Raw genomic sequence first — 25,782 nt, forward strand, 5'->3', positions numbered from 1 at the left:
TGTCTCCAACATTAATATGTCAGCATAAATTCTTCAAAAATAACTCAAAAAATTTTTATACAAGTGATGGATGGATTAAATTTTACCCAAAATTAAAAAAGAATAGTTATTGCCATTTTAATTTTTTTTTTTACTTTTTGTGTAGTGGTTGTAGAAAATTGAGCTTTAGTATGATGAAAATATAAAATTCCAAAGTTTACATCAATCAGATGTAGAGGTGGGGGCTGTTCAACTTTTTCTCTGAACAGTTTTTGTCTCGTATCTTGAAAACTCATTGGTAAAAAAAGTTGTAATTTGGCACAAATATTTGACTATGTGTATATCATCCCAGCTTTGGCCTGATATTATACCTCATCAGACAAGGGTGTCACGGGAATATTGGAACAACTTAAGGGACCGATTCTCACATAAAAAAAAAACAAAATGGTTAATGTGGACAAATCCCTATCATCTCAATCACCTCTTTTACCATTTTTTGTTTTTTCAGTAAAGATTTATTTCAATATTTTATTGAAATTTTGGGTTGTATATGTACCCAAAAAATCTACAGAATAAAAAAGTTTGAAGATTTTAGATTTGAAAATAAAATGACACCCATTAAAAATTTTTAATTGCACCATCAAAGGTTATTTCAAGATTTTTAATGGAACTGTTAATGAAATTTGCTCTGAAGTATTAGTTATTTTGAATTATAAAAAAAAAGGCAAGCCTATCACCAGCCACAAAAATGTTAAATGGTTTATGTTTAATTACACATGATTTTGTTAAAACGTTTTTGCAAGTTGTGACTAAATAATTTTCATGAATTTTAGTCAATAAAAACTTTTACAATGAAATGCTTCAAAATAATTTTGTTAAAATTACAACAGCAATGAAAAAAAATAATAAAAAGAATTGCAATAAATCTGCTTTATTTTTTTTCAGCACAAAAAAGGATATTTTTGAAAAAATAAAGCAAGCAAATGCAGTTTTTTTTTATAAAGAAGTGCATTCAAAATAAATGTGAGCACATACGCAAACAGACCAACGCTACAGTGCTTCTTCATCTGGTTGATGTTTTATTAGCTAAGATTAACTTACCTAATAAAACATAAGTCATTGATGCTAATAACTTTTTAACTTAATCTGACAAGGGAGTTATTGCAATATTAAATTTAATCTTGTAGGGGAATAGTAGGAACTTGAAATTTGTTATAGTGGTAATAAAATACTACATGAATAGTTTACAGTATTGAAATTTTAAGTCGATTGGATGTAGGAGTGAGGATATAATTAGCTTAATTGTTTTAGAGCTTTTGTTATATATTTACAAAACAGATAGCTAAACACTTATAAAACTCAGGAATAATATTTATCAACATAAACTCTAACTTTTGTTAAATTTTTGCTGTAATCTGACAAGAGATATAAGTACTGTGAGCTGTACAGCCATTCAGGGATACAGCATTGTAAGCCTTACACAAAATAATAATTTAGATTTTCTTAAAATCTCTAATCCAGATTAATCATTAAGCACCAAATTAGATCAAAGTATTTCTGTTCATGAGATCTTAATTGTGTAAGTTTTAGACCTCAGCTGACAAGCAAGTAAGGCAGTACCTGATTTCACATTTTATTAATTTTCTTAATTATTAATACCATCAAACTGATTTTATATTAAATCTGAAATATGAAATTTAATCTAATTGTGTCCTAGGTAAACATTACTATATTCAGTGCCTTCTACACCTAGTGAAGTATTGCTAGTACCTCTATCAATACCAGAATACCAGAAAAGATATATAAAATTGATTTTCAAAATAGTTTTCTATTTGTATTTCATCAATTTTAAATAAAAATAATAGTCATTAATATTTAAAACCAGTGGTTTATTTGAAATAAAAGTTGTGCAGCCCTTTGCCAGCTATTTTGAAACCAAGATAGTTTTGTTTTTAGTACAGGGTGATTCAAAGAAACGGGAAATTTTGAAAGTTATGTTGGTAGTCGTGGGCGATTGGTACCACTTGTTAAGTGGCGCCAGCCTCTCCAACCTAACATGCCATTTAGTTGTCATGGATCCTTGGAGTGATGCGCTACATGCATTTGCTATCAAAGCGTTTTAAAAAAACAATGACAGTGTGGAGGGAGCGCGTAGAGAATTTTAATCTGGGACGGCACGACCATGTTCCATCAGCACATGCAATTAAAACATGGATATCTAATTTTGAGGAAACTGGTTCGGCAATGAAAAAGAAACCTCCAGGCCGTGAGCGAACCGTCTGTACACCACAGAATGTTCAAGCTTTACAAGATGCTGTCACACGACGTCCACATCGGTCAATCCATCGTCTCTCAGCATCTTTACAATTGTTCAAATGTTCTAAGAATGTTAGTGAAGGACTTGCAATTCCATCCATACAAGTTGCAGATCGTCCAGGAACTGAAACCGAACAATGCAGTTGTGCGAGCACAATTCTGTAATGTAATGCTTCAGAAGATAAATAATAACGAAGAGTTTGTTCACGAACTGTGGATGTCAGACGAAGCGCATTTCCACCTTAGTGAATTTGTTAACAAGCAAAATTTCAGATACTGGGCACAAGAAAATCCTACGCAGCTACACCAGCGTCCGTTGCACAGCCAGAAAGTGACCGTGTGGTGTGCTATGTCATCTTACGATGTTATAGGCCCTTATTTTTTTGAGGATGACAACGGTCTTGCAATTACAGTGATGTTGGCTCGTTATGTAGCCATGCTTGAAACCTTTGTTGTGGAACAACAAAAGAGATTTCCACCGATTCTTAACACAGCCTGGTTTCAACAAGACAGAGCAACATCACATACTGCACGAATATAGATGGCAGCTGTATACCGATTGTTTGGACAACGTGTCATTTCACGAAATGGTGACATTAGATGGCCTCCCAGATCGCCTGATCTCTCAGCTTGCGATTACTTTTTGTGGGGTCACCTTAAAGGGAAAGTGTTCCACAGTAGACCTGCTACAACGGAAGAACTGAATGCAAAGATTCGAGAAGCAATTGCGGAAATTTCAGTTGAGATGTTACATCAAGCCATGAACAATTTAACGAAGAGACTTCGTGAGTGTTTACGTAGAAGAGGAGTTCACCTGCAAGATGTCATCTTTAAAAAATAAACTAAAATTTATATATCCTAAAATGGCAACATTTGTACAATTACATGAAATAAAATTCATTTTCTAAAAAAAATTTTTCATTAACGTTATTTAATTTTTTTAATTTCCCGTTTCTTCGAATCATCCTGTATTTCACTTAACCTTCAGTGTCCCTGCAGTGCTGGTTAAGTAGTCGTTTTGTAGGCAATGAGATTAAATGTTATTGTTGTATTATGTACATTAATTAGTAAATGATAATTTATTGTAATAGTATTAAGATAGATTACTGATGGTTTTAGGCAAAATGGCTTGGTCAAGATACCACCTTGCTGTAGCTGTTGTTATGGTGTTTACTGGTACTATCAACACATTATCAATGAAGTAAGTATCCATTTTAATGATTATAACATTTATTATTTATTTTGGTGTAATGTTGCTTGTTAATATTTTTTTCTAGAATGTAAACACCGTATTATTTTTGGTATGTCAAGTATCTTGAAATTTTAGAATTTAATGTAAATAGTAGTAATAATAATGCAGTAAATTATAACTAAATTCTACTTATTTTTTTAAATTGTTTGTGAATAGAAATAAATTTCTGATTTACTACAGGCTTAAAAGTGTCAATCAGTTTTTCAACAAAAGCAGAGATTTATCAAGAATTGCATAATACTTAGAATCTGGAGTCCCTGACAAACCCAGGTTGCAGTGACTCCTTGTCTTAGTATCAAATATGAATAGAAATAAAATTTCTTTCTAAAAGGTTTTCACAACATATTAAAAAAACAAACTGTGAAAGTATCTCATCGATTACGTTAATTCAGTAATACTTTTGTAATACAACTTCAAAAGTTGATAATCCCCCTTTCTTAACTATAAGTTCTTACTTATACTAATAAATTTGTGGTTTTGTCCATTTATAATTACCTTCTCAAAATAGCCTGTACCGTGATGGAAGAAGAAGAAGACCTTCTCACATAGGCTAATCAACTTTTTGAACATTCAGTACATTCTGAACAGATTATTTTAAATGGGGATATTGCAATGCATTAGCTTTTTGTAGACCGTGCAAGAAGTGATAATAGTAGTTGCAAGGAACTTAAAAAATGCAAGTAACAGTATGTATTAAATTTAGTGATTTTTGAGCATTTTTTTATCATTCTATTACTCAAACCATAGAATATATAAACTTTGGATTTTTTTATGTCTTGTACTGAGGACCTTCTAAATTGAATGTCATATTTTTAGTATCTCTCCCAGATGAAATTTATGGTGGCAACAGTTTTACTTTTTCAGCTGTTGGCCATGTTAGTGACAAAAGATTAGGGATAAAATATCAAAGAGGTTTTTTAAACACTACTAGCAGATGAGTGCACAGAAATAATATCATGAATGATATTAATCTCCTTTGATCATTTTCACTCTTGAAAAATGCAGTCTTTTCACAAATGTAAACGCGAAACTCAAGGCTGAAATTCAGACATGTAAGCTGTAAAAAAGATAAATAAATAGGGAACAAAATTGCAGCCCTTTAATTCTAGAATTAAAGGGCTTTTACACTAACCATTAGAGGAACTACAGTTAATAATATAACCGAAAGCATAACAATGTGAATGAGGTAAAGTGTCATGTGCCATCCTGAAAATAATAACATAAAAAGTATCCAATCTTGTTACAAGTAAAATGTGTATAAAAGTAAAGAAAAAAAACAGATATTAATGAAGTTAATTTATTATAAAACTATATTTTTTTTTAGTTAATCAATAAAATTATAAGAACAAGATAATAAAGTTAATGTAATATACAGTAAGCACGAGTTTTAATATAAAGTAAACTGTTCAAGTTTTAAAATAAACTTAGTAGATTTATTTTAAAAAATAGGTTATAGAACAAATTACAAAATTATTGTAAGTACAATAAATTCATGATGAATGATAAAAAGATTGGAAAATTAGTTATGAAAATTGGGGCCTACTTTAAAATTCTAGAATCATTGAATAAAACTTTAATAATGAGTATAAGAGTAAAAAAAAAATAAATACCACCAACGTTAATTTTTAATAATGATAGTGTTTTCAGTTACCCTATTGTGTGGAATTAATAAATAATAAAATTATATAATGGTAAAATTTTAAAAGCTGCATTTTTAGCTTTTGCAAGAAAAAATTAAAAGCATTTGAAAGCTTGCATTTAAAAACGTGAAGCTGTTATAATTTTTAAAATAAACCAAAAAATCTGGATGTTTTGCATAAATAGCATTTAAGAGTTAAAATGAAATTAAAAAAAAATATATACACATCCATGCAAACATAACTAAATATATTTTAAATTAAAAATTATACAGTTTGGAATTATCCAAAAGTTCAGTGGAAAGACAGTGAATGCAAATAATAAAATACATAAACAATATTTAAAAGTAATTTTGTTTTTATCAAAATAGATAAATTAATTCTACTAACAAATTAAATCTGTGACTATGTTTGAAAAAAATATCAATAATACATCATAATTTGTAAATGAATCAGTGGAATTTAGAAGGTTCTTGAAGAAAATCTGTTATGAATTATTTCATAATGGAAAATCATGTTTGCACACTAATGAAGTTAATTTGAATTCAATTTCAACATTAACTCGTACCAAGTTGATAATTTATTTAATTAACATAAATGTTGCAAATGGTCGTGTTTGTAAGGTCATTAACATTTAAGTAAATCAAATAATATTTTGTATGAATCTAATCACTACATTATTTAAAATTTACCAAAATAATTCTTGAAAATATTATATCAGATTTTCACACTCTTATTAATTATTCTAAAAAAGTTGGAGAATTTTTTTTATATCTTAATTTCCTTTTTTGTAATATTATAGATTTTCATTGTTAGGAAAAAATATTTTAAATTAAATTATTACTGGAATGAAGAGCATCCTTCGTAGCTGATATTTTTTACAATCAGGTCAAAATAATGCTAATAAGGTTGGTCAGTCATGACTTCATTTTCTCTTTATTTGTAATATCAAGATGTTTATTTCTTTCTATAAATGTAAACAAACTTGTTATTTTTTTACTGCCATGTTTATCCGTTGTTTGTATTGAATTATGCTAATATACATTATTAAAATTAGTATTTCTTTATATATTAGACAACACTGATCACACTTGCAATAACACTTATACATATAAAGGTTAAAGAATTTAATCTAAAAATGGCTACTTGTATTTTAATTGATATCCGTGAATTAGTGCTGTGGTGAAAAATAATGTAAAGAAATTCTGTTATGTGAATCTACAAGGGTAATTAATGATAGATAACCATTCTAGAAGAGGGAAAGGATAGCCAGCATGGAAGGAATAGAGAGTGGAAAGTCCTGTAATGTTAATGGCTTGATTTATGTTATGAAATTTAAATATAAGCATTATTTTTTTAAAAATAAATGTGGTTAAGAATAAAGTTGATAGAACAAGGAAAGAATTTATTTATATTAAGTAATTGTCACTGATTGTCTTAATAAGCAACTATTTTAAAATAAACATCGCAAACTTATTTTTTACATTCTTATTTCATAGTCTTTTAAATCATGTTATTAGTGTTCTAGCTTTATTTATTACCACTTTGAACTTAAATTTTAGCTAATTAATAACCATTTTTTTCAACATACATTATGTTAAAAAACAAAATAAAAAAGCAACCATCAATCTAAGTTTTTAGATAACCTTTCAAAAAGGTAATTTGAATAATTTTATTTTTTTTTTTTTTTTAGTTAAAAAAAAATTAAAGGTCTTCTGTTTTTTTTTCAGTGTGTCATTGTATTTTTACAGACTTTTTTTTTCAGGTGGGCCGATAATTTACAAGCAGTTGGAAAAGATGGTCGTGAACCACGACCGTTTGATCATCCATTTGTTCAGACTTTGGTTATGTTCTTTGGTGAACTGCTTTGTCTTATTACCTTCAAATTTCTCATTTGCTATATGATATACAGGGTAATTTTCTGAGATAATTAGTTACTGAAGTCTTTACAAAATATGTAATACTTACTATAAGCTTAGTTTTGTGTGCATGTACTTATAGTTAGGGTAATGCTCATGTACATGCATGTACTATCATAACATTACTTTTAAAGTATAATAATTTCTTGAACATATTTATTTAAAATCAGAATATTGAAAAGGGTTTTTAGTAATTGTTGAAAATAAAAGATTTATTGGGTGGTCCTTTTCTTAAATTTATATTCATTTGTGTTATACTGTTTAATGTCAGAAAGTAGTGTTCTCTTCAACAATTCTTGTTTTAAACCATATTTTCTAAAAATATATAATTTTTTTAGGCTGTTTTTCATATTATATTTTTACAGTTTAACATATTTTGCTAGCATTAGCACTTTGTCAGTATTATGTAATCCTATGTTAGGAATATTCCATGGAACTGTAATACCACAAACTATAATAGACTTCACATCTCTTACCCTACTATTTAGTTAATACATGATGTGTGTTAACTAATAAGACTATTTCTACGTCTTAGAAAAAGCAGTGAGAACTGATTCTAAGCTCTTTGGTAGAGACCTTGTGCATTTCTGAACCTGCATGACAAACATCAACACTCTAGTTCATTCAGTTGGTTGTAAGTCATCATTTAATGATTTATCTTCTGGAGAAATGCTAAATTTAAAAGTTGAGTGTATGTCAATTTGAAATTTTTTATAAATTTGACTAAATGTCTACAAAATGTTCACAAGTGATGATTGAGGCCTGTAGGGAAGATGCTTTTCTTGTGCAAGTAAGTTTGAATGGCCCAAAATTCATTGAAGGACATGAGAATGTGGAAGATCCCCCTGGAAATCCCCCTGGGGAACATCCTGGATGATCTTCCACTTCAAAAACCAAAGGAAATGTAAAAAAAATTATTCATATTGTTGAAGAAGACCACTGACCCAGTATTTGAATGGGACCTGAATCTGTGACATTGACGAAGACATTGATAAAGACTTGAACAATTTTAGGTAAGGATCTCAGCATGAAAAAAAAAAAAGGTTTGGCCAAAATGGTTCCTAGGGTTCTCATATCAAAGCAATAAATATCATAAGAAAATTTGTACTGCTATACTGCAGAACGATTTCATGCTGACCCCAATCTTTTAAAAAAAAATCATCCCAGATGAATGCTATGGAAAGCACAGTCATGACCAAGAAAGTAAAATCTTATCCAGTTCAAACCCTTGGTCATTAGGTTTTTGATGTCAAGGGAGTAACTTTGGAAGAATAGGTTCCAGAAGGCACAATCAATGAAACAGCAATATAAAGGATGTTTTGAAAAAACTGAGAGAAAGAGTCAGAAAAAACTAACTAGAAGTTTGAAAAAATGATGTCATTCTTCATCAGGAAGTGCTCCTGCTCACATAACAGTTTTTGTGAATCAGTTTTTTGGCTGACAAAACACAATACTATACTGGAACATCCTTCACATTCGCTAAATTTGTCATAATGTAACTTTTATTTTTCTTAAAGTGAAATTTGTACCCAAAGGAACACATTTTGAGTCAGTTGATGATTAAAAAGTAATCAGCATATGAATTAAAACAGCTAATAGAAACTGATCTGCTGCTTTGTGCCTTTGACATATGGAAAACAAGACTGCATCGATGTTTTTTTGAATGGAGTCTTACTTAAGGGGACAAGCATTAAAATCGTAACATATAAATAAAGGTGAGTTGTAGTATTGGTCTCATTTTATACATACTTCGTGGTTCTCAGATATATTGTAAAATAAAAACTCATGAGCATTGAAAAATTTGACTACTGGAAATTCATATATGTCCAGAGGTCAGAAAAAAATCATCCTACCCTATTTAAAAATTAGTATGTTACAAGTATACGTAATATGTTAAAGGAATTAAATTTACATCATTGTTTGTGCTTTGCAGATGAAAATAGTAATAAGCAAAGGCTCTTTTTTTGGTGGGCTGCTAATCAGGTGCTCTAAATATTGCCTTTTTCAAAATTTATAATAAAAAAATGAATGAGTAGCGTTCTGTTACCAATTTTTTATCAGTTCCCCTCTCTCTGTTTTAATAATAAAAACGCGTTGTTCCTTCGTGTAACGTTCCATATTAATTAACCGGAATGTATTTATAATCTGAAAATAAAAATTACAAGTAGAAAAAAAATGGCAGCAAAATTAAAATGATACCTCAATTTTGTACACCTTTATAATGACAGTGAGTTATGCTCTACTGTTTCTACATTTCAAAATTGATCTGATAGTTTGGGGAGTATTGACAAGCATAATAAGCATTTGTTCCATTTACAGCATGAACCCAAAATTTTTCATCCAGTAATTCATTTGTCATCTAATTCTGAAATTCATAACCTAAATGACACTAGCAGGATTTATACTTGAATTATAAGTAAACAGCATTTCAAAAAAATTGTTTTTCTTTATGATGCCATACTCATTTCCCTTTAGCATCTATATCAGGAGAAACTTCACTATTACTGGTACTACTACCACGATAACAATCAGAATCTGCAAAATTTTCATTATCACTTTATTTAAAAAGCTGTTCACGTACTCTTCAAAAATGTCATCCACTACATGAACACAAACTGAATGAGATCATACCATTGTCATTATTTTTAATCCCAAAATAAAACACGTACTGTTGACTGGACTAATAGCAGAATGACAACGTGAAGGTTTACGTTTGCCCTGAGCCATGTAGACTACTACTGAATGGCAGACACAGCTCTGCCTTGTGACAGAAAACGAAATAAATTCTTGAATCTTGAGACAGGCACTTTACATTTTTTGACATAACAACCATAAAACATTTAGACAGGTTTTTTCCATTACCTTCAGGGACTGTAATGCATTTCTATTGTTGATATATCCTGTTGAAAGAGTTCACCTTGCTTATTACATACATCGCCGAGGTTAGTTGAGAAAAAGCATGATTGTGAGTGAAATATATGTATTTTTAGAAATATTGTGTCCCAATTTTTTTTTTTTCAAGAAGCTTGCTCACCAATTTTAGATAGTTCTTAGCCTTCTTTTTGTCCAGGAATGATTTAATTGCATTTTTAATGATACCCATGGTGCTCTTTCAGATTCTTTCAAAGTTTGAATCCTTTGTTAACTTACATATCTGTAATCTAACAAATATTCTGTCTTTGATCTTTGCCTTTTCAACCCAGAAATACTTGCTCTTAAGGTATAAGAAACATTGACCATTGCTCTGATCCATTGCTTTGACTAAATTTTTCATTAAAGTGGGTTTTATATGTAATGGTCGAAGATATATATTTTTCAGATGACCTTTAGGTCTCCACATATGTCGCAAGAATTCCTTTCATACTGTATTTTTGTTGTAAAGATTTCATATTGTTATACTTCTCTTTCATTTTTATTGCATAAGCAATAAAATTCTACAGTTTCTCATTGTCAAAGGACAGCTTTCAAACTTATTTAGACGAATCTTGGAATTTAGAACAACATCCATTCCGTAAGATTGTGATGCTATCCAAGTAAATCCAATAAAGAATTTACATCATTGCAGTGCGCTATATTATTTTGTAATGAGAACTGATGTTGAAATTCTTGCTGCCTAGCATGTAAAAGAAACATTTTATTGCCAAGGTAACTCTACACAGTGTAGAACAGGTCTTGTGACTGAAGGAAGACTAGAATGTTAAACAAGTTTATTGAATTTATTTGTGATGTCTGATTTTTCTGATATAAAAGTAGCAACATGTCAACTGGTCCTTAGGCTATATTCATACCATAGGAACAGCAAAAGTCATATGTCAAGGCTTCTGACTTAAACAGCTGTTTAGTAAAGTTACACAAAATTACAGCAGATAGGAAGGGTTAAGACTAGTCCTGATTTGTTTTACACCCTTATCTTAATCTGTATCCATACATTTTGCAATATTATTCTATGTAAAATATGCAGTATAAACAATAATTTATGTAAAATATATGAAATATTATTTTATAGTTTGTGTTTTTTGCAGCCAACAATACCTAGAGAAAATCAGTTAACTCAAGGCAATCAAGATTTTAATCCACTTATATTTCTACCACCAGCTATGCTTGATATGACTGCTACATCAATTATGTATGTTGGATTAAATCTTACAAACCCTTCAAGCTTTCAGATGCTTAGAGGTACATTCTTATTGCTATAGGTTAATATACTTTTTAGTTTTAATTATTAAACAGTTTATTGTTTGTTTTACTAACAGTAATATGAAGTTAATTCTTGAAAATAAATCGTTAATGACAGTATCCATAATTCATTAGTTTCTGTAGAGCACTAGTTCATTGTAGAAAGATGCTGTTTCTGAGCAAACCATATGTTAATGACTGTTGACCACGTCATTGTGAAGGTTTGCAGATATTGGAACGCATAAAAGTTGCTTGGTGCATGGTCTGATTATAGCACCAAAGGAGAATGATCGAGTAGTTTCCAGCTCATGTTTGTATAGAGATTTGATGTAAAAATAATTGTGTTAATGCACAATAACAATCAGTACAACATCTTTGGTAAATACACTGTGTTGCTTATTCTGGAGTATTTGATGCAATTTCTTTAGCATTTTGCAATAAAATTCTGAGGTTGTAGAGTCTTGAGACAAAAAACTCACAAGCAAAACGCCTTTTCTTTCCCAAACCCATGTGCACATGATCTTCTGATTGAAAAATATCTTTAATTTTGTCTTTAACGGTGATGAAATACATCTCCACTCTGTGGACTGTTGTTCCAATTCAAGAGTTGCATGCGTCTCATGTTTTTTTAATAGTTACTATTGGGCTCAAGAAATCACCACCTTGCTGTTAGTATTGTATTGAATGGCCATTGCATTGTTCTGACACTTATTTTTTTTTTGTTCTATAAGCATGTTTGGCACCCAGCATAGACACTTTCTGGTAGTTTATTTTCTTGTAAAATTTTGTGAGAAGTGAAAGTGAAATTTCTAGAAAGTGTAGGGAGTGATGTAATTGTGAATTGTTTATTCTGTCCAATTTCTTTTACTGCACATACCAAATTGTCATTTACTAAAAAAAACCCAGGTTTATGGTCACCCAGTCCATTCTTCATTGTGCAGATTTTCTCTTCATTAGAAATTGCACCCATCGCCATACCTTTGAATCACTCACTCCTAGTATTCTTAACACTTTCAATGTCAGCCTGAATATTTTGAAATCATTAAAAAATTCAAACTGATTTTTTTATCATAATTTAATTTATTTATGTGTAGTAAGAATATTTATGTGAAAAAAATATATATCCGCTTGGTTTAAAACAAAATAACAAAATGATGCGTACAATGTGTCTGCGGGTAGTGATTGAGAAGTGTATGTACAGCACCAGTGGTTAACTTGTGGCTTCAGTCATTTAGTAGTTCTCGGTCAACTTATTCGGTCTCAACAACTTATTCTTTATTATTACTATACTTCTGCTTATTATTATTATTATTATTATTATTATTATTATTATTATTATGAGTAGTCAAAGTTTATTTACATTTTTTTTGCTATTGTGACCTATCTACACATAAAACAAACACTTTTATTTTTAGAACTACGGAATAGTATTACGTAAAACAAATTAAAAATACATCAAATTATAGATACTACAATTCCTTTTATTATTTATTCATTACGTTCAAGATTCTACAAATTTTTTATACAAATCCTAATTACAAACAGATTACATAGGAAAAAAATAATAAATAAATGTAACCATTCTAATGAAAGTAAATGGAATATTTTTTCAAATTGGGGTACTGATTCCCACAAAATATTAAAGATAAAGGTGTTTGGTTATTAGCAACAGGAGTCTGTCAACTAAGTTTTCAAAACCATCTTAGTCGAAATTTTGTTGTGTAATAAGTGTCATGGTTTCTTCATCATCTTTTTCAGTTTCACAATCGTAGTCACTATCATCCCCCACCCGTAGTAGGAGTTATTCTCACATCAAAATCTTCATCACTACTGTCGTTTCCTAAAAAAATTTTTTAAATTCAAACTTTGACATTTTATGTTAGTCATTGGCTTAGATTGTGAAGGTCCCGTTATTTCATCATCTGCCATAATAAGTAATTTAAAATAAAAAAAACTGAGATCAAGCACGTATTTACATTGTTTGTATCAAATGGCATGCCACTAAAATATAAAGAACATGAATGAAGGTTTGACTTCTACAATGTAGAACGTAATGACTACAGTTAACACACACGTGGACTGGGAAATTAACAATAAGAAGCCGCCACATGTGTGTCATCAGCGCCGAACGTGTTAATAATTTATGTGTGGTGTATATCTGAATTTACTATAATACACATTGCAAAGTGAAAGCTTATGCACTACAGGGCGGTATCAAAAGGTTTTGACATTAGTTCTGTAATATGCCAATTGATGGCAGCACAAGGCCGTACACTGTCACAGGGAGCACCAACCTTCATAAGAGACCTTAACCTTCTTGTGCCAAGAGACATTGTATTATATGCATTAGTAGCTGTGCAGCTCTTTCTGTTGTAACCATGTGCGATACCATGTTTGTGATTTCAACAGCAAGCTTGAACAAAGAGTGAACATGAAATTTTATATGAAACTCAGCAAATCTACCATTGAGACGTTGCACATGATGCAGCAAGTTTATGGTGATGCTTCTATGTCATGCGAGATGTTTTGAGTGGTATGCGCTGTTCAAGAGTGGAAGAATGTCACTGGAAGATGATGGAATATCATGAAGACCTACAAGCTCAACATGGGAAAATTTGGAATCTATTGTGCATCGAGAATTTGCTATTTGTCAGTAGCAAGTTCTACTGCCAGGTTTTTAACGAGGCTGTGAGAGGACATTCAGCAAAAGTGATCAGAGCTGTAGCGCGCGTGAAAACTTGGATGCTCCATGATGACAATGCACCCTGTCACCATTCTCCCCTCAGATGTGATTTTCTTGCTAGACACAACATAATATCACTTCCACATATGCTGTACTCCAGATTTGGCTCCTGCAGAGTTTGTCCTCTTCCCAAAATTGAAAATACAGCTTAATGGGGTGCCATTTTGACACCATTACAGAGTTACAGTGTGAATCATATGAGATACTTGCCATGCTTCGAGAAGTGGACTTCCAGGACACATTCCAGAAGTGGCAAGAACACTGAGAACACTGTATTGCTGTGCAAAGAGACTACTCTGAAGGTGACAGTGCATACACGTAAATAAATAGTTTCTTGACAACAGAGCTAGTCTCCAAACCTTTTGATACCTCCTCATACTTGATTGTATGAAAATGGCACCACTATTTTGCCAGTAGATCAACAAGTTTGGCTTGCACCCAGACTGTTGAAACCACAGCAAAACAGAACTTTCTTTTTGGATATTTCCTTAATGTTAATGCAGTTGCCTGTTTACATTGTAGACGTAAATTTTTTTACATATTGTAATTATTCATTTATTTTAGTAATTTATTTTTTACTGTATCTTTTAAAGTATATATCTTACTGATAGAATACAACATTTACAGTTATGGTTTTGTGTGTAATTGTTTCCAATAAATTTACACGGTTTTATTTGCATTATATAAAGCAGTTATTAATTGGGTTGAGACCATGTAGTATAGTAAAACTCATTTTCAATATTAAGAATTTTAGTGATTCCAAATAGTAACAGCATTTCTTCTGTTCCACCAAAAACCTATAAGAGCCAGCATTAAAATTTTGTACTTGAAATGACATCATTTATTGCAAATAATCTCATTTTTAAACCATTGGTAATAAACCATAATATTTTCAACATTTCTTAATGACCATGTTGAATTTCTCCAGGAAAGGAATGTAAGAACTGAATGGTTGAACCACAAACCATACTTCATGTCGGTATAAGTTGTTTAATGTTTTACAATTAACAGCAGCAGTAATGCTTGGCACGCTGAAAGTATAGTGGCCCAGTGAAAGTATATGTTGCACAAGTAGGAATCACTATGTTTTTATTGTTCTTGTTTGTAATCATTATGAGTAAAAAGACACTTGAGAGTTCATTTATTCCAGCTAATACCCTTACTCAGTATACCACTTCATAATTTCTGAACTTGTAGATTCAACCTGTAATTTTGACAATTATGTTAATTGTGTTAGTACTTAAAAAAAAGTAACAAATTCTATCGAATATCATATAATGTTCAATAGGCTGAAATGGTAAGACAGTTGTGAGTGTAAAAATAGTAATGTAAAAATCATATAATTAATTTGTCCTATTAAATTCATTTTCATGCTTGTGTAAACCCATAATGTCTTAAATTTTTACAAAGCTAATTTTTTTGTCACTATTTTTTGAGAAATGAATAAAGTAAAAAAACAAAACTGTATGTAGCAAATATAGTAAAACAACAGCACTGTTAGTCATTAATACTGAACTTTCTGAGGAGACAATTTACAATTTTTTTTGTAAAAAAAAATAAAAAGTTAATAATGTTGCTTTTAAAAACCAAGTGACATATAGCTGCTGTGTTGGTGATTAATTACTCACAGACAATGTTGTGAATGATAGTTTATTCAGTTTGTCTTCAAAATATCTATTTATTGATGTTAATCATAAAATTAGTGTATTCCAGCAAGATCAATTCTTGATATACTTAAAGGCACCAACTGACTAATCATGGCACCCAGCATTCATCCGAGTAGCCTTTCTTCATAAAACTGTGAGTCTAATTACTTGACAGTTTTTGAATTGAAAATTTTTGAACAAAAATCAATCTATGTAAAATTGATGAAAATTAATTTAGATGGTCCATTGAAAAAGTTGCCGTAATTTACTTGGTGTATTATCAGGATTACCTAGTGTAACTGAATTATAACATAGTGTTGTAATTAATTATAATAACAACATGAAGAAATTAAAAGCATCTAAATATTTAAATTGTTCATGATTGATTGGGTAAGGGAGAAGTCACCATAGTAGGTAAATGTATACAATATGGACCATTTTGTTTCCATTTTCTGTCATTTAAACGATTAGAGAGTGTAAAATAAGGAAAAAATTTGGTTATTTTGTTTATAAAACAAACAGAATGCCTGATTTTTACCTCCTTGTATGCAGTAAAGGAAGTACTGTAATCACAAAAAATTTTGGTTTTCAGATTTCAATGGAATATATCCATTTGATCATCCCTGAATCCATTTTGACTAGTTTCAGCATGACATCTGTATGTACGTACGTACATATGTATGTATGTATCTCGCATAACTCAAAAATGATTAGCCATAGAATGTTGATTTTGTATTAGGGCTGTTATAACATCTAATTGTGCAGCACCTCCCCTTTTGATTGCAATTGACTGGGCCGAAAATGTATATTCAGTCAGACCTCTAAATAAAGTGGGGTTTTCATTTTTAAACATTTGGATTTTGGACTTTTTCATAACTACAGAAATAAGCATTCGTTGAGAAATTTTCAATGATATATCATAAGTGATACTTATTTTTGTTGGTTCTAGAGTTATAGCCAAATAAAATTTTAATTAATTAAATATTTGGATCTTACAAGGGGAAGGCACATGAATTTGAATCTGACTTCATGTAAATATATTTTTTTTTATTTTTAATTTAAATATATTGATTTATTAATAATTATTAACCTCAGATTGTAAACAAATTTTTAACTATAAATAATAATTCAATAATAATACAAAAAAAATCAGAAGTTATTAGAGAAGTAAAATTTTATATACTTTTCATTTTAATTCAAGCATTTTTACAATCAGAGGTTAATAATTATTAATAAATCAATATATTTAAATTAAAAAAAAAAAAATAGTTAAGAAAGAATATATGTATATTAAGTCTGATTTGAATCCAATGTTTGCATGGTTACGGATCAAACACGTTCTCATTTACACCACATACTACTTGAGCCACATGAAACAAAATTAATATATAAACTAATATAAAATGCTAAGGGAATGTTTAAGGACTGTTTTTCTTGAATATAATTGAATAGTATTTTGTGATAAAGACACATAAACAGCATACTATTCACACACGCAATATGGTTCAAATCAGTGTCCTGAAGCCTATTCCTTCCCCTTCTTAGCTACAGTAATATGGATCTTAGGTGCCTTATATGGAATAACCTTTTATAGAAAAAGGTCACTATAGTTATTTTCTTTCAGAATTAGAAATTATTTGCTTATGAAAAACAATTTTTTTTAAACATGAACTTAGTATATTAGAATAATTTTATTTCCAAAGCCTATCTTGTTTTACCTTTTACACATTCTCAAAAACAATTAGCTATAGAATACTGAAATTTTATATTTAAGACTGTTGTAACATCAAGTTACACCTTCCTCTTTGATTGTAATCAACTGGGCAGTTGACATTTAGAATAATTAAATGTTATATTGGTAGTAACCATGTACATTATATCTGATTATTTAATATTAATTGAAAATTATAATTTAGAATCATATTATTTTTGGATTTTTTTAGCAAAATCTTCTAAAAGTTGTATACTTATTTAAAGAAAATCCTTTTTTTAATTATTTGACAGAACAATAAAATACAATGTTATGTTAGTACTAACTGTACATTTGTGAATAATATTCAATTTAAAGTGATTATTGAAAATTATTTTAATAATTACTGTTGAAATTTGAATTCAAATAGTATTTTCTTTTTTAAATATTTTTATTTACTAAAAAGTTATTTTCATTTATAATAACAATGATTTTTAAATTATTCATTTCAAAATACTTACTCTATCCTTCAAATCTATATTTTTATTTAATAAAAATGTAAGTATCTTTCAAATGACATCTTCTTCTTTTTGTCATAAGGAAGAGATTTTGGTCATAAAAAAGTTTATTACGGGGGTTATTTTTTTTCAAGGTCCAATCGGTTGCGAAATAAAAATCTGCATAAAAATCAGATGAACCTTTGCACATATGTGTTGCGCAGCGTCTCTAGTATGGCCTTCAATCACGCCGCGTCACTTCGTTTAGTTCTGAACACGCAGCAAGCACGTAAACATGTCTACAACAATTGCATCTCCTGCCAAGTGTGCGGAAATTCAATTTCTTCAGGCAGAGGGGTGTAATGCAGCTGAAATTCATCAATGAATAAGTAATGTGTACGATGAAACTTCAATGAGTGACAGCAAAGTGCGACAATGGTGCAGGAACTTTAAAGCAGGACTTGCAGATGTTCATGATGCAGGCGGTCAGGGAAGGAAGCAAGTGTCAACCGATGATCTCATTGAGCGAGTGGATGAGGCAATTTGAGAAAATCGTCAGTTCACAATTTCTGTATTGAGTGATTCGTTTCCTGAAATTTCAAGGTCAGCTCTCTACACCATTGTGAGTGAGAGAATTCAGTACCGCAAACTGTGTGTGAGATGGGTTCCCAAGATGCTGTCCGACCATCACAAATAAACGGCCATCACAATTCAGAATAAGCGGAGAGGAATGTTGTCGTCAGGCGTTGTCTTTCTCCATGATAATGCTCGGCCACACACTGCAGCTGTAACAAAGAAGCTCCTGCAGCATTTTCGTTAGTAAGTGTTTGATCACCCATCATACAGTCCGGACTTGGCTCCATCCAATTTTCACCTCTTTGCTCACATGAAATGCTGGCTAGGAGGACAACATTTTGGCACAGACATTGAGCTGCAGACCAGCGGAGAAACATGGCTGAAAACACAGGCGGCTCCGTTCTATGACGAGGGTTTGGAAAGTTGGTACCACACTACGACAATTGTCTAAATCGGAGTGGCGACTATGTAGAGAAATAGCGTAACTATGTATGTACTTGTTACAAATAAAAAATTTTTATTTTCACTGGTTTTAATTTCGTGACCGATCGGACCTTGAAAAAAAAAGTAACCCTCATACATAACTTGACATATTTCATATTATGATGCCCTCATGAAAATACGTAACTTTCTTCACTTGTGCATTATGTGCTTCTTACAACTCAAATGTAATATACTATTCTAGATCAGTATTATTAGTATCTTCATGAGTTGCTAATTAACAAAAGTTTCAGATTTCCAGTATGTCATATAAATAAAAGTTAATAATAATTAAACCATTCCATTTAGTGAAGTCCTGAAATTTAACCAGTATAAGTTTAAATGAAGTGCAGGAAAAAATGTGTATATATAATTTAATAGGCATACAAGGATGTTATGTGGTGTCGACATCAGATTTTGTTCTTCTGTAGAACATCAGCTATTTAAGTTACCTGTTTAAGGAGTAACATAGAAGAATTTTTCACATACTCTTTGAAAATTATCTTACTGGTGGTGTACAAGAATTCCATTTTAGTCATATCCCTGACCATTAACCTTCCTTGGAAAATTATGAGGATCAGTAAATATAAACCAGACTTTTGTTTTTAACATTTATTAGTACAGAATAAAAATACAAAACTATTTACTTTCCTATGTAGTTTCTGAAGTAATACACCCCATTTTCCCAATTTTGGGAAACTTGTGGATTCCTTCTCCATAAAAAGACTGTATGGAGAATGTTCTAAATTTTTCACTGAGAAAATTTACTGAAATTCTGTACAGTTTATCCTGAATGCTAATAGCTGTTGTGCATGGGATTGTTGTGAAGGAGAATCGCATCTCTAATCTGTTGATAGTCCCGTTTGTTCCTGTAGGTGACTTTCACTGTGTCCAAGTGTTTTTTTAATTTGAAAAACTGCCCAAATACAAGTGTACAAGTGTACAAAGAATGATAGTTTGTATTTTAAAGCTATTTAGATTTTGGAAAAATTTGATCAACTTCATTGTTTTGCAAGTTATAAAAGTTTTCAATCTGTATTGTTGATATATGACAAGTATGAACTTTGTTTATCAAACCCTGCAGAAATATGTTTAAACAGACTTCAGAAGGAATAATGTTTAATAGTTTAAATTTTTTTTAAATTTACATCAAAATTGTCAATGTTAAAATCACTGTTGTCAGTTAGGTAAAATGAACATCAATAATTAAGTTGAAAGAGAGTACATGTTGTGACTTTTGATTTGGGGTGCTGTATATAAATTCAAGTCACTTCAGTTTTACCATTAAAAAAATATAACACTGGAAAAATGACAGTAAAACTGCAGTTTAAGTCAAAAACATTTGAAAGTAAAAAATCAATCAACAAAGTATACAAAGGATGGTGGAAATGTAATGCACACTGGAACATGACAGGAGAACAAAGTCTAGCACAAAGCAAAGTGCTGCCTTCTTGAAGGTTCATTTTTCTACTACTGACATTTCAAATCTCTTTGACCTATACCTTCTCATTTTCTGTCAGTCACCATTGTTATCAAGTTGCTATGACTATTATAACTCATCCAGAAAATTTGCAGTGATTGAATTTTTAACTGTGGAAAAAGCGTAGTTAAAGCAATTTGTGGTGGTAAAACTATTGATCAGAATACTGTGAGTAGGTGGGCAGTAAAATTTTGTGCATCATCAGAACCTGGTAAGTGAAAATTGAGGTTGAACCATGTCATGAGACCAATTTCTGCAATAGATGAGAAGCACCTGTAGGAGGTGGATGAAACTATTCAAAATGACTGTCTTAACTGTTTTTATTGCACAACTAACCGATTTATCTTGTGAAAGGCTTTTGAAACATTATCGTAACAAGGGAGATGACTTCCTTTTCAATATTGTGACAGGATACAAAACATTGGTGCATCATTATGATTCAGAAGAAAAACTGCACATCATAGAATACCATCGCTGTGGTTTGAAACAGAAAAGATTCAAAACAATCTTTTGCAAAGAAAAAATTCTCTTTAACAATATTCTGAGATTCCAAACATTAGAACATGACTGACTACCTGGAAGCTGGGTCAACTGTAAATTATGTGTGATACATAGATAATAAAACATCTTTGGAGAAGTATTCATGAAGGCAATAATTCTGCTATGTAATATCCTCAGATACACACATTGCGTCCAACAGCTGAAGCTCTTTTGAAGTTGAAATATGAACTTATTCTATACCTTCCATTCTCACCAGATTTGCCACCTTGTGACTTTCATTTTTGTAATTAAAGAGGAATATTAAAGGTATTCATTTCATCATGAATGATGAACTTAAGGACGCAGTGAAGTCGTGGATCAAGGATAATCCATCAGCATTCTTCATCGATGGAATGAGAAACATAGTTCATCATTGGGTGAAATTGTGTAGCTGTAATTATTGGCTGTGTAGAGAATAAATGTAAGTTTTTGTAGCAAATAAAATGTACTTTTATGCCATATATTTTCACTTGATTGTCTCTTTTCATTTGCGAGGTATGAGCAACTGTGCATTATATTTCAACCACATTATAAATATTTCACTACATACAGAATTCTTGCTTTTTCTAGGTTCAGTGATAGTATTTACAGAAATTCTATCGATGACATTTTTAGAACGTCAGTTTAATGGTTATCGTTGGATTGGTATCTTCATGATACTTGCCGGTTTGTCTTCTGTAGGTCTTGCTGATTTCTTAATTGCTGCAGATGAAACTTCTGAAGGAGAAAAGACAGATACCAATGGTATAATTACAGGTATGTTATATCTATTGTAAATTATAATACTGATAAGTTTGTTTTTATTACTTTTGAATAAGTGGTATAGTACTGTTCAAAATATTGTAAGTGACTGACTGTAACTGGTTTTTTAAAGAGGTAAGTTAATACATTGTTATAGAAATAAGTTGTTTTTTTATTTCTAAAAAGTATTAAGGTGCATTTCATTTGACATGTCACTGTCATCAGTTGAAAAATTAAATAATCGGTATAAGATAATAATTAGTAATTAACAAAAAGAGTAATTTTAAAAATAGCAACATATCACAAATAATGTAGTATCAAATCATATAATTTGTAAAATATTTCATATTTTATTAACGATGCAAAATGTTTGTTAAGGTATGTTGCAAGATGTTAATAGGAACATAATTCAGTAAGAATTTTACAATATACTTGATTTTACCAATCATCTCCTCAAAACAAGAGTTAATATTATTGAAAATTTTCAAGATTATGGAATTCATACCAACTATACTTTTAGCACAAAAAGTAAAAGGTAACTGCTGGTGATTGAATATCAGCATAATGTCCAACAAGCCAAGATTGAGAATGTTAATATTTCATCTGGTTTCATAAAAGTATAGCAATGCCCTTAATTATATGGAATATAATTTTTTACTTATATTTTAATAGATCTGAAATATCAATTACAATGTATTGTGCAATTTTTTCTGTCTTATTAACCTGAGGTGGTTATACCTCATGGTCCTTTAGACTGGTTTATTAGTTTTGCCAGAGAAACTTACTTGTTTTTATATAGAATGCATAATGCATTACCATCTTATGATGTACCTTTACAAAGATGTTAGAAGGGCACTTTGATGCTAAGAGTTGTAGATTTTTATTTGCTAGGTATATTTGTATATCCTACCTAACAACCTAATTTATTTCTACATTGCATATGCCTTGTAACATTTCCTATACATTGTTTATTTCACCATATGTGGCTTTTAATGAATTATCTTTAAATATATGTTATGAATTTTTTTTTAGTTATTTATGTTATATAATGTAAAACTTATTAAGCCACTCCACAAAGTACAGAATTAAAGAACATTTGTACCCTACTTTTTTTCATTAAAGCACTTCCAGGCATAAGCCTATCTTCAGTAATTTTTTTACATTTACACATTAGAATACATATGATATGTTAAAATTTATAAAACAAATATTTGTTTAATCAATCATTTTTTTTTTTTAATTTAAAACGTTAAAATTAATTTTTTTTAACGTGTTGTCAATATGTTAATTAATATTAATTATAATTTGTGGAGTGGCTGAATAAATTTATATTATATAATTAGCTAGAATTACGTACGTAGGAAATATGAACTATAAAAAATTCAATTTAAATAAATTATTTAATTTTGTTATTTTTATATAAACATTTATATCAAGTTTGGGTAGAGGAATCATATTAATATTTGGTAAGTATCTTGGTAATAAAGTTTTAAAATTAGCAAAAAAATCAGGACTTAAATACCTTCACAAATTACAAAATGGAGGTTATGTTTATTTTCCAATCTGTTATATCTTCATAAATGTAAGTTTTATCAAAATGTATGTTACTTGCTACAATATTAAGCCTCTTATTTTGAACAAAATTAATTAATTTTTTTAAATCGCTTAACGAAATCCAAGTTATGGCAGAAAATTGATATAATTTTGTGTCTGTTTTCATGTCCTCCACTTTATTTTCAATAAATATTAATTGTTTTTATTTACTGTTAATTCTGATATTGTAAATAAGTATCAAGACTAGCCCTGCTGAACGACCAATGGTCCACCGACCCACACAGCACGCAACTGGCCTTTTCCCCACAAGATATTCTGCTTACCATGTACAAAGGGTGTTAAGAATGTCATATTTTTAATTATTCTTATCAGTTCTGTCAAAACCTTCAATTATTGTAATAAGTTTTTCATATTTAGATAGTATCGCATAGTCTTGCTTTATTTAAAGTACTGTTTTCATGTATTTTATAATAATATTTAAGTTGTAATCTTCAATTTATAAATTCTTTCAAAAAATATGTCAAGATTTCTTTTTCTAGATAACCTGTTTATATCTTATTGTAATTATATGTTTAATGGGATTTGTAAGGTTTCTGTGAAGAAATGTGTATTTATATTATTTTCTAAAATTTTTCTTATTTTCTTTCTTTTTTACAGGAGATTTACTGATTGTTATTGCTCAGATAATTACAGCTTCACAAATGGTTTATGAAGAAAAATATACAGTAGATAAGGATGTACCACCTCTTCAAGCTGTAGGTTGGGAAGGTTGGTTGTCTTTGTATTAAAACAATTTATTATAATTCAAAATATTTTAATATTTATATTTAAATCAGAAGTATTGTTTAGTAGTAGTGTTTAGTGTTTCCCTGTCGTGTAGGCTTACTTACTATCAGGTGATTGTGTTATTGGAAAAAAATCAGTGTTTTACTTGAAAAATGAATCTCATATATTCTAACCTAAATTCACATCAAAATGATAATAGTATGCCATCAAAACATGAATTTCTTAGAACCTAAAGCTGTGTAAATAAATTAAATTTCATTGAATTATGTTGAAATAGTGTATCTGAAGTTGTGCATGTGAAAATTTGATGAAGATTACTTGAGCCGTTATTTGGTTACGCTCATTAAGGTTGAAAAATTCAGACAGGGCAAGTTAGATGGTTTGTTATGATATTACAAGTTGGAACACTGGCATTTCTTTATCTGTGATATCTGTTGTTGAGTTAAACATGACATATTTTTCCAAGTACTGAAATAGTATTTTTTTTAAATTTGTTATGTGGTGTTTTTGACATGAGTATTTTTTATGGATCAAATTTTTTTTTTGTAAAATTTTAGATTTTACAAAAGACTTTTTCAAAAGGAAACAAAATAAAATAATGAAAAATTCTAGAGCAGTTCTGCGCAAGAATTTAAAAAACCGACAGTTTTATTATTTTATAGGAGTAAACACAAATTATATTTAAATTTTGTATATATCTATTAACGTTTATTTTCATTTGCTTTTAAAAATACTGTTTAATAGCATTAGAGTTTACATTTGGTCTTTTATATAAATGCGGATTTTGACATTGAATCCTTTCATCAGAAACAAAAATAAATTGTAAAGTAAAATTTGCTTCTCTAAGAGCACATACAATTAAGTATAAAAGTCACAAATATTGGCTTTGTCAATGTGTGCTAAATCTAGACACTTGTTCATTATTTAATCTAATTACACTTTCTGTAAATTATTATTTTATTAATGAGTGAATCTTAGATTTAAGAAATAGAATTATTTCATTTAACATTTTGTAATTATTCTTTTAAACTAAAATTATCTGAATTTTGAGGAAAATAGTTTCTATCAGTTTAAGTATTCAGAGAAGTACTTTTTATAAAGTTTTGCAATAGAAATACTTGTTCATTGTTTATGTATAAACTTGTGTATTTTTTTGGGGTTATAATAGAGAACTATTTTCTTTTTCAGGTTTATTTGGTGTTATTGGAATTTCACTCCTTCTGATTCCATTTAGTTACATTCATATTCCTCCACCATTTGCAAATACTCTTGATGGAACAGTTGAAGATATACCAGATGCATTAGTTCAGATTGGAAATAATCGTTTAATAATATTAGCACTTGTAGGTATGTTATTTCCTTGCTGTACATTTTTTCTTAAGTAATCTTCTGCTATAAATAATTGAGCATTTATAAACCATATTTAATAATTTTCTTTCTATTTTTTTTAATATGAAAATCTTTTAGAAAATGAAAAGAATTAAATAAATGTAAGCAAGACACACTTTGTTGTAATTATTTCTTATTAGAATATTATCAACATTATATTATGTTGAATATTGTAAACATTAAACATTATCTATACTAAATATTTCAAATAATCAGGCCTATGTTTCAGTATCCAACATGGAATAGTTCTTCCTGTTTTGTACTTAAACTGCTTGATAATGATCATTGACGAAAATAACAAATAATAATGATTTCAATGAAAAATTGCATTGATTTAGCAGCCCACTTTACAAAATGTTAAACTAATTATGAATCCATTTA

General features: G+C 29.8%; 1 protein-coding gene across 3 annotated transcripts in view; it reads left to right on the forward strand.

The window, feature by feature from the left end:
- Tango9 (transport and golgi organization 9) overlaps positions 1-25,782 on the forward strand; it is a 74,156-nt gene that overhangs the window by 27,230 nt on the left and 21,144 nt on the right. For all 3 annotated transcript variants that reach the window (XM_075368753.1, XM_075368762.1, XM_075368772.1), the window contains exons 2-7: positions 3,415-3,496; positions 6,950-7,097; positions 11,126-11,279; positions 21,502-21,687; positions 23,884-23,994; positions 25,201-25,359. In XM_075368753.1, coding sequence (XP_075224868.1) covers positions 3,420-3,496; positions 6,950-7,097; positions 11,126-11,279; positions 21,502-21,687; positions 23,884-23,994; positions 25,201-25,359 — 835 coding nt within the window. In that variant the 5' untranslated portion in view covers positions 3,415-3,419. The remainder of the gene's footprint in view (positions 1-3,414; positions 3,497-6,949; positions 7,098-11,125; positions 11,280-21,501; positions 21,688-23,883; positions 23,995-25,200; positions 25,360-25,782) is intronic.

This window comes from Lycorma delicatula, chromosome 1 (assembly GCF_047948215.1).
Source record: "Lycorma delicatula isolate Av1 chromosome 1, ASM4794821v1, whole genome shotgun sequence".
NCBI lineage: Eukaryota > Metazoa > Arthropoda > Insecta > Hemiptera > Fulgoridae > Lycorma > Lycorma delicatula.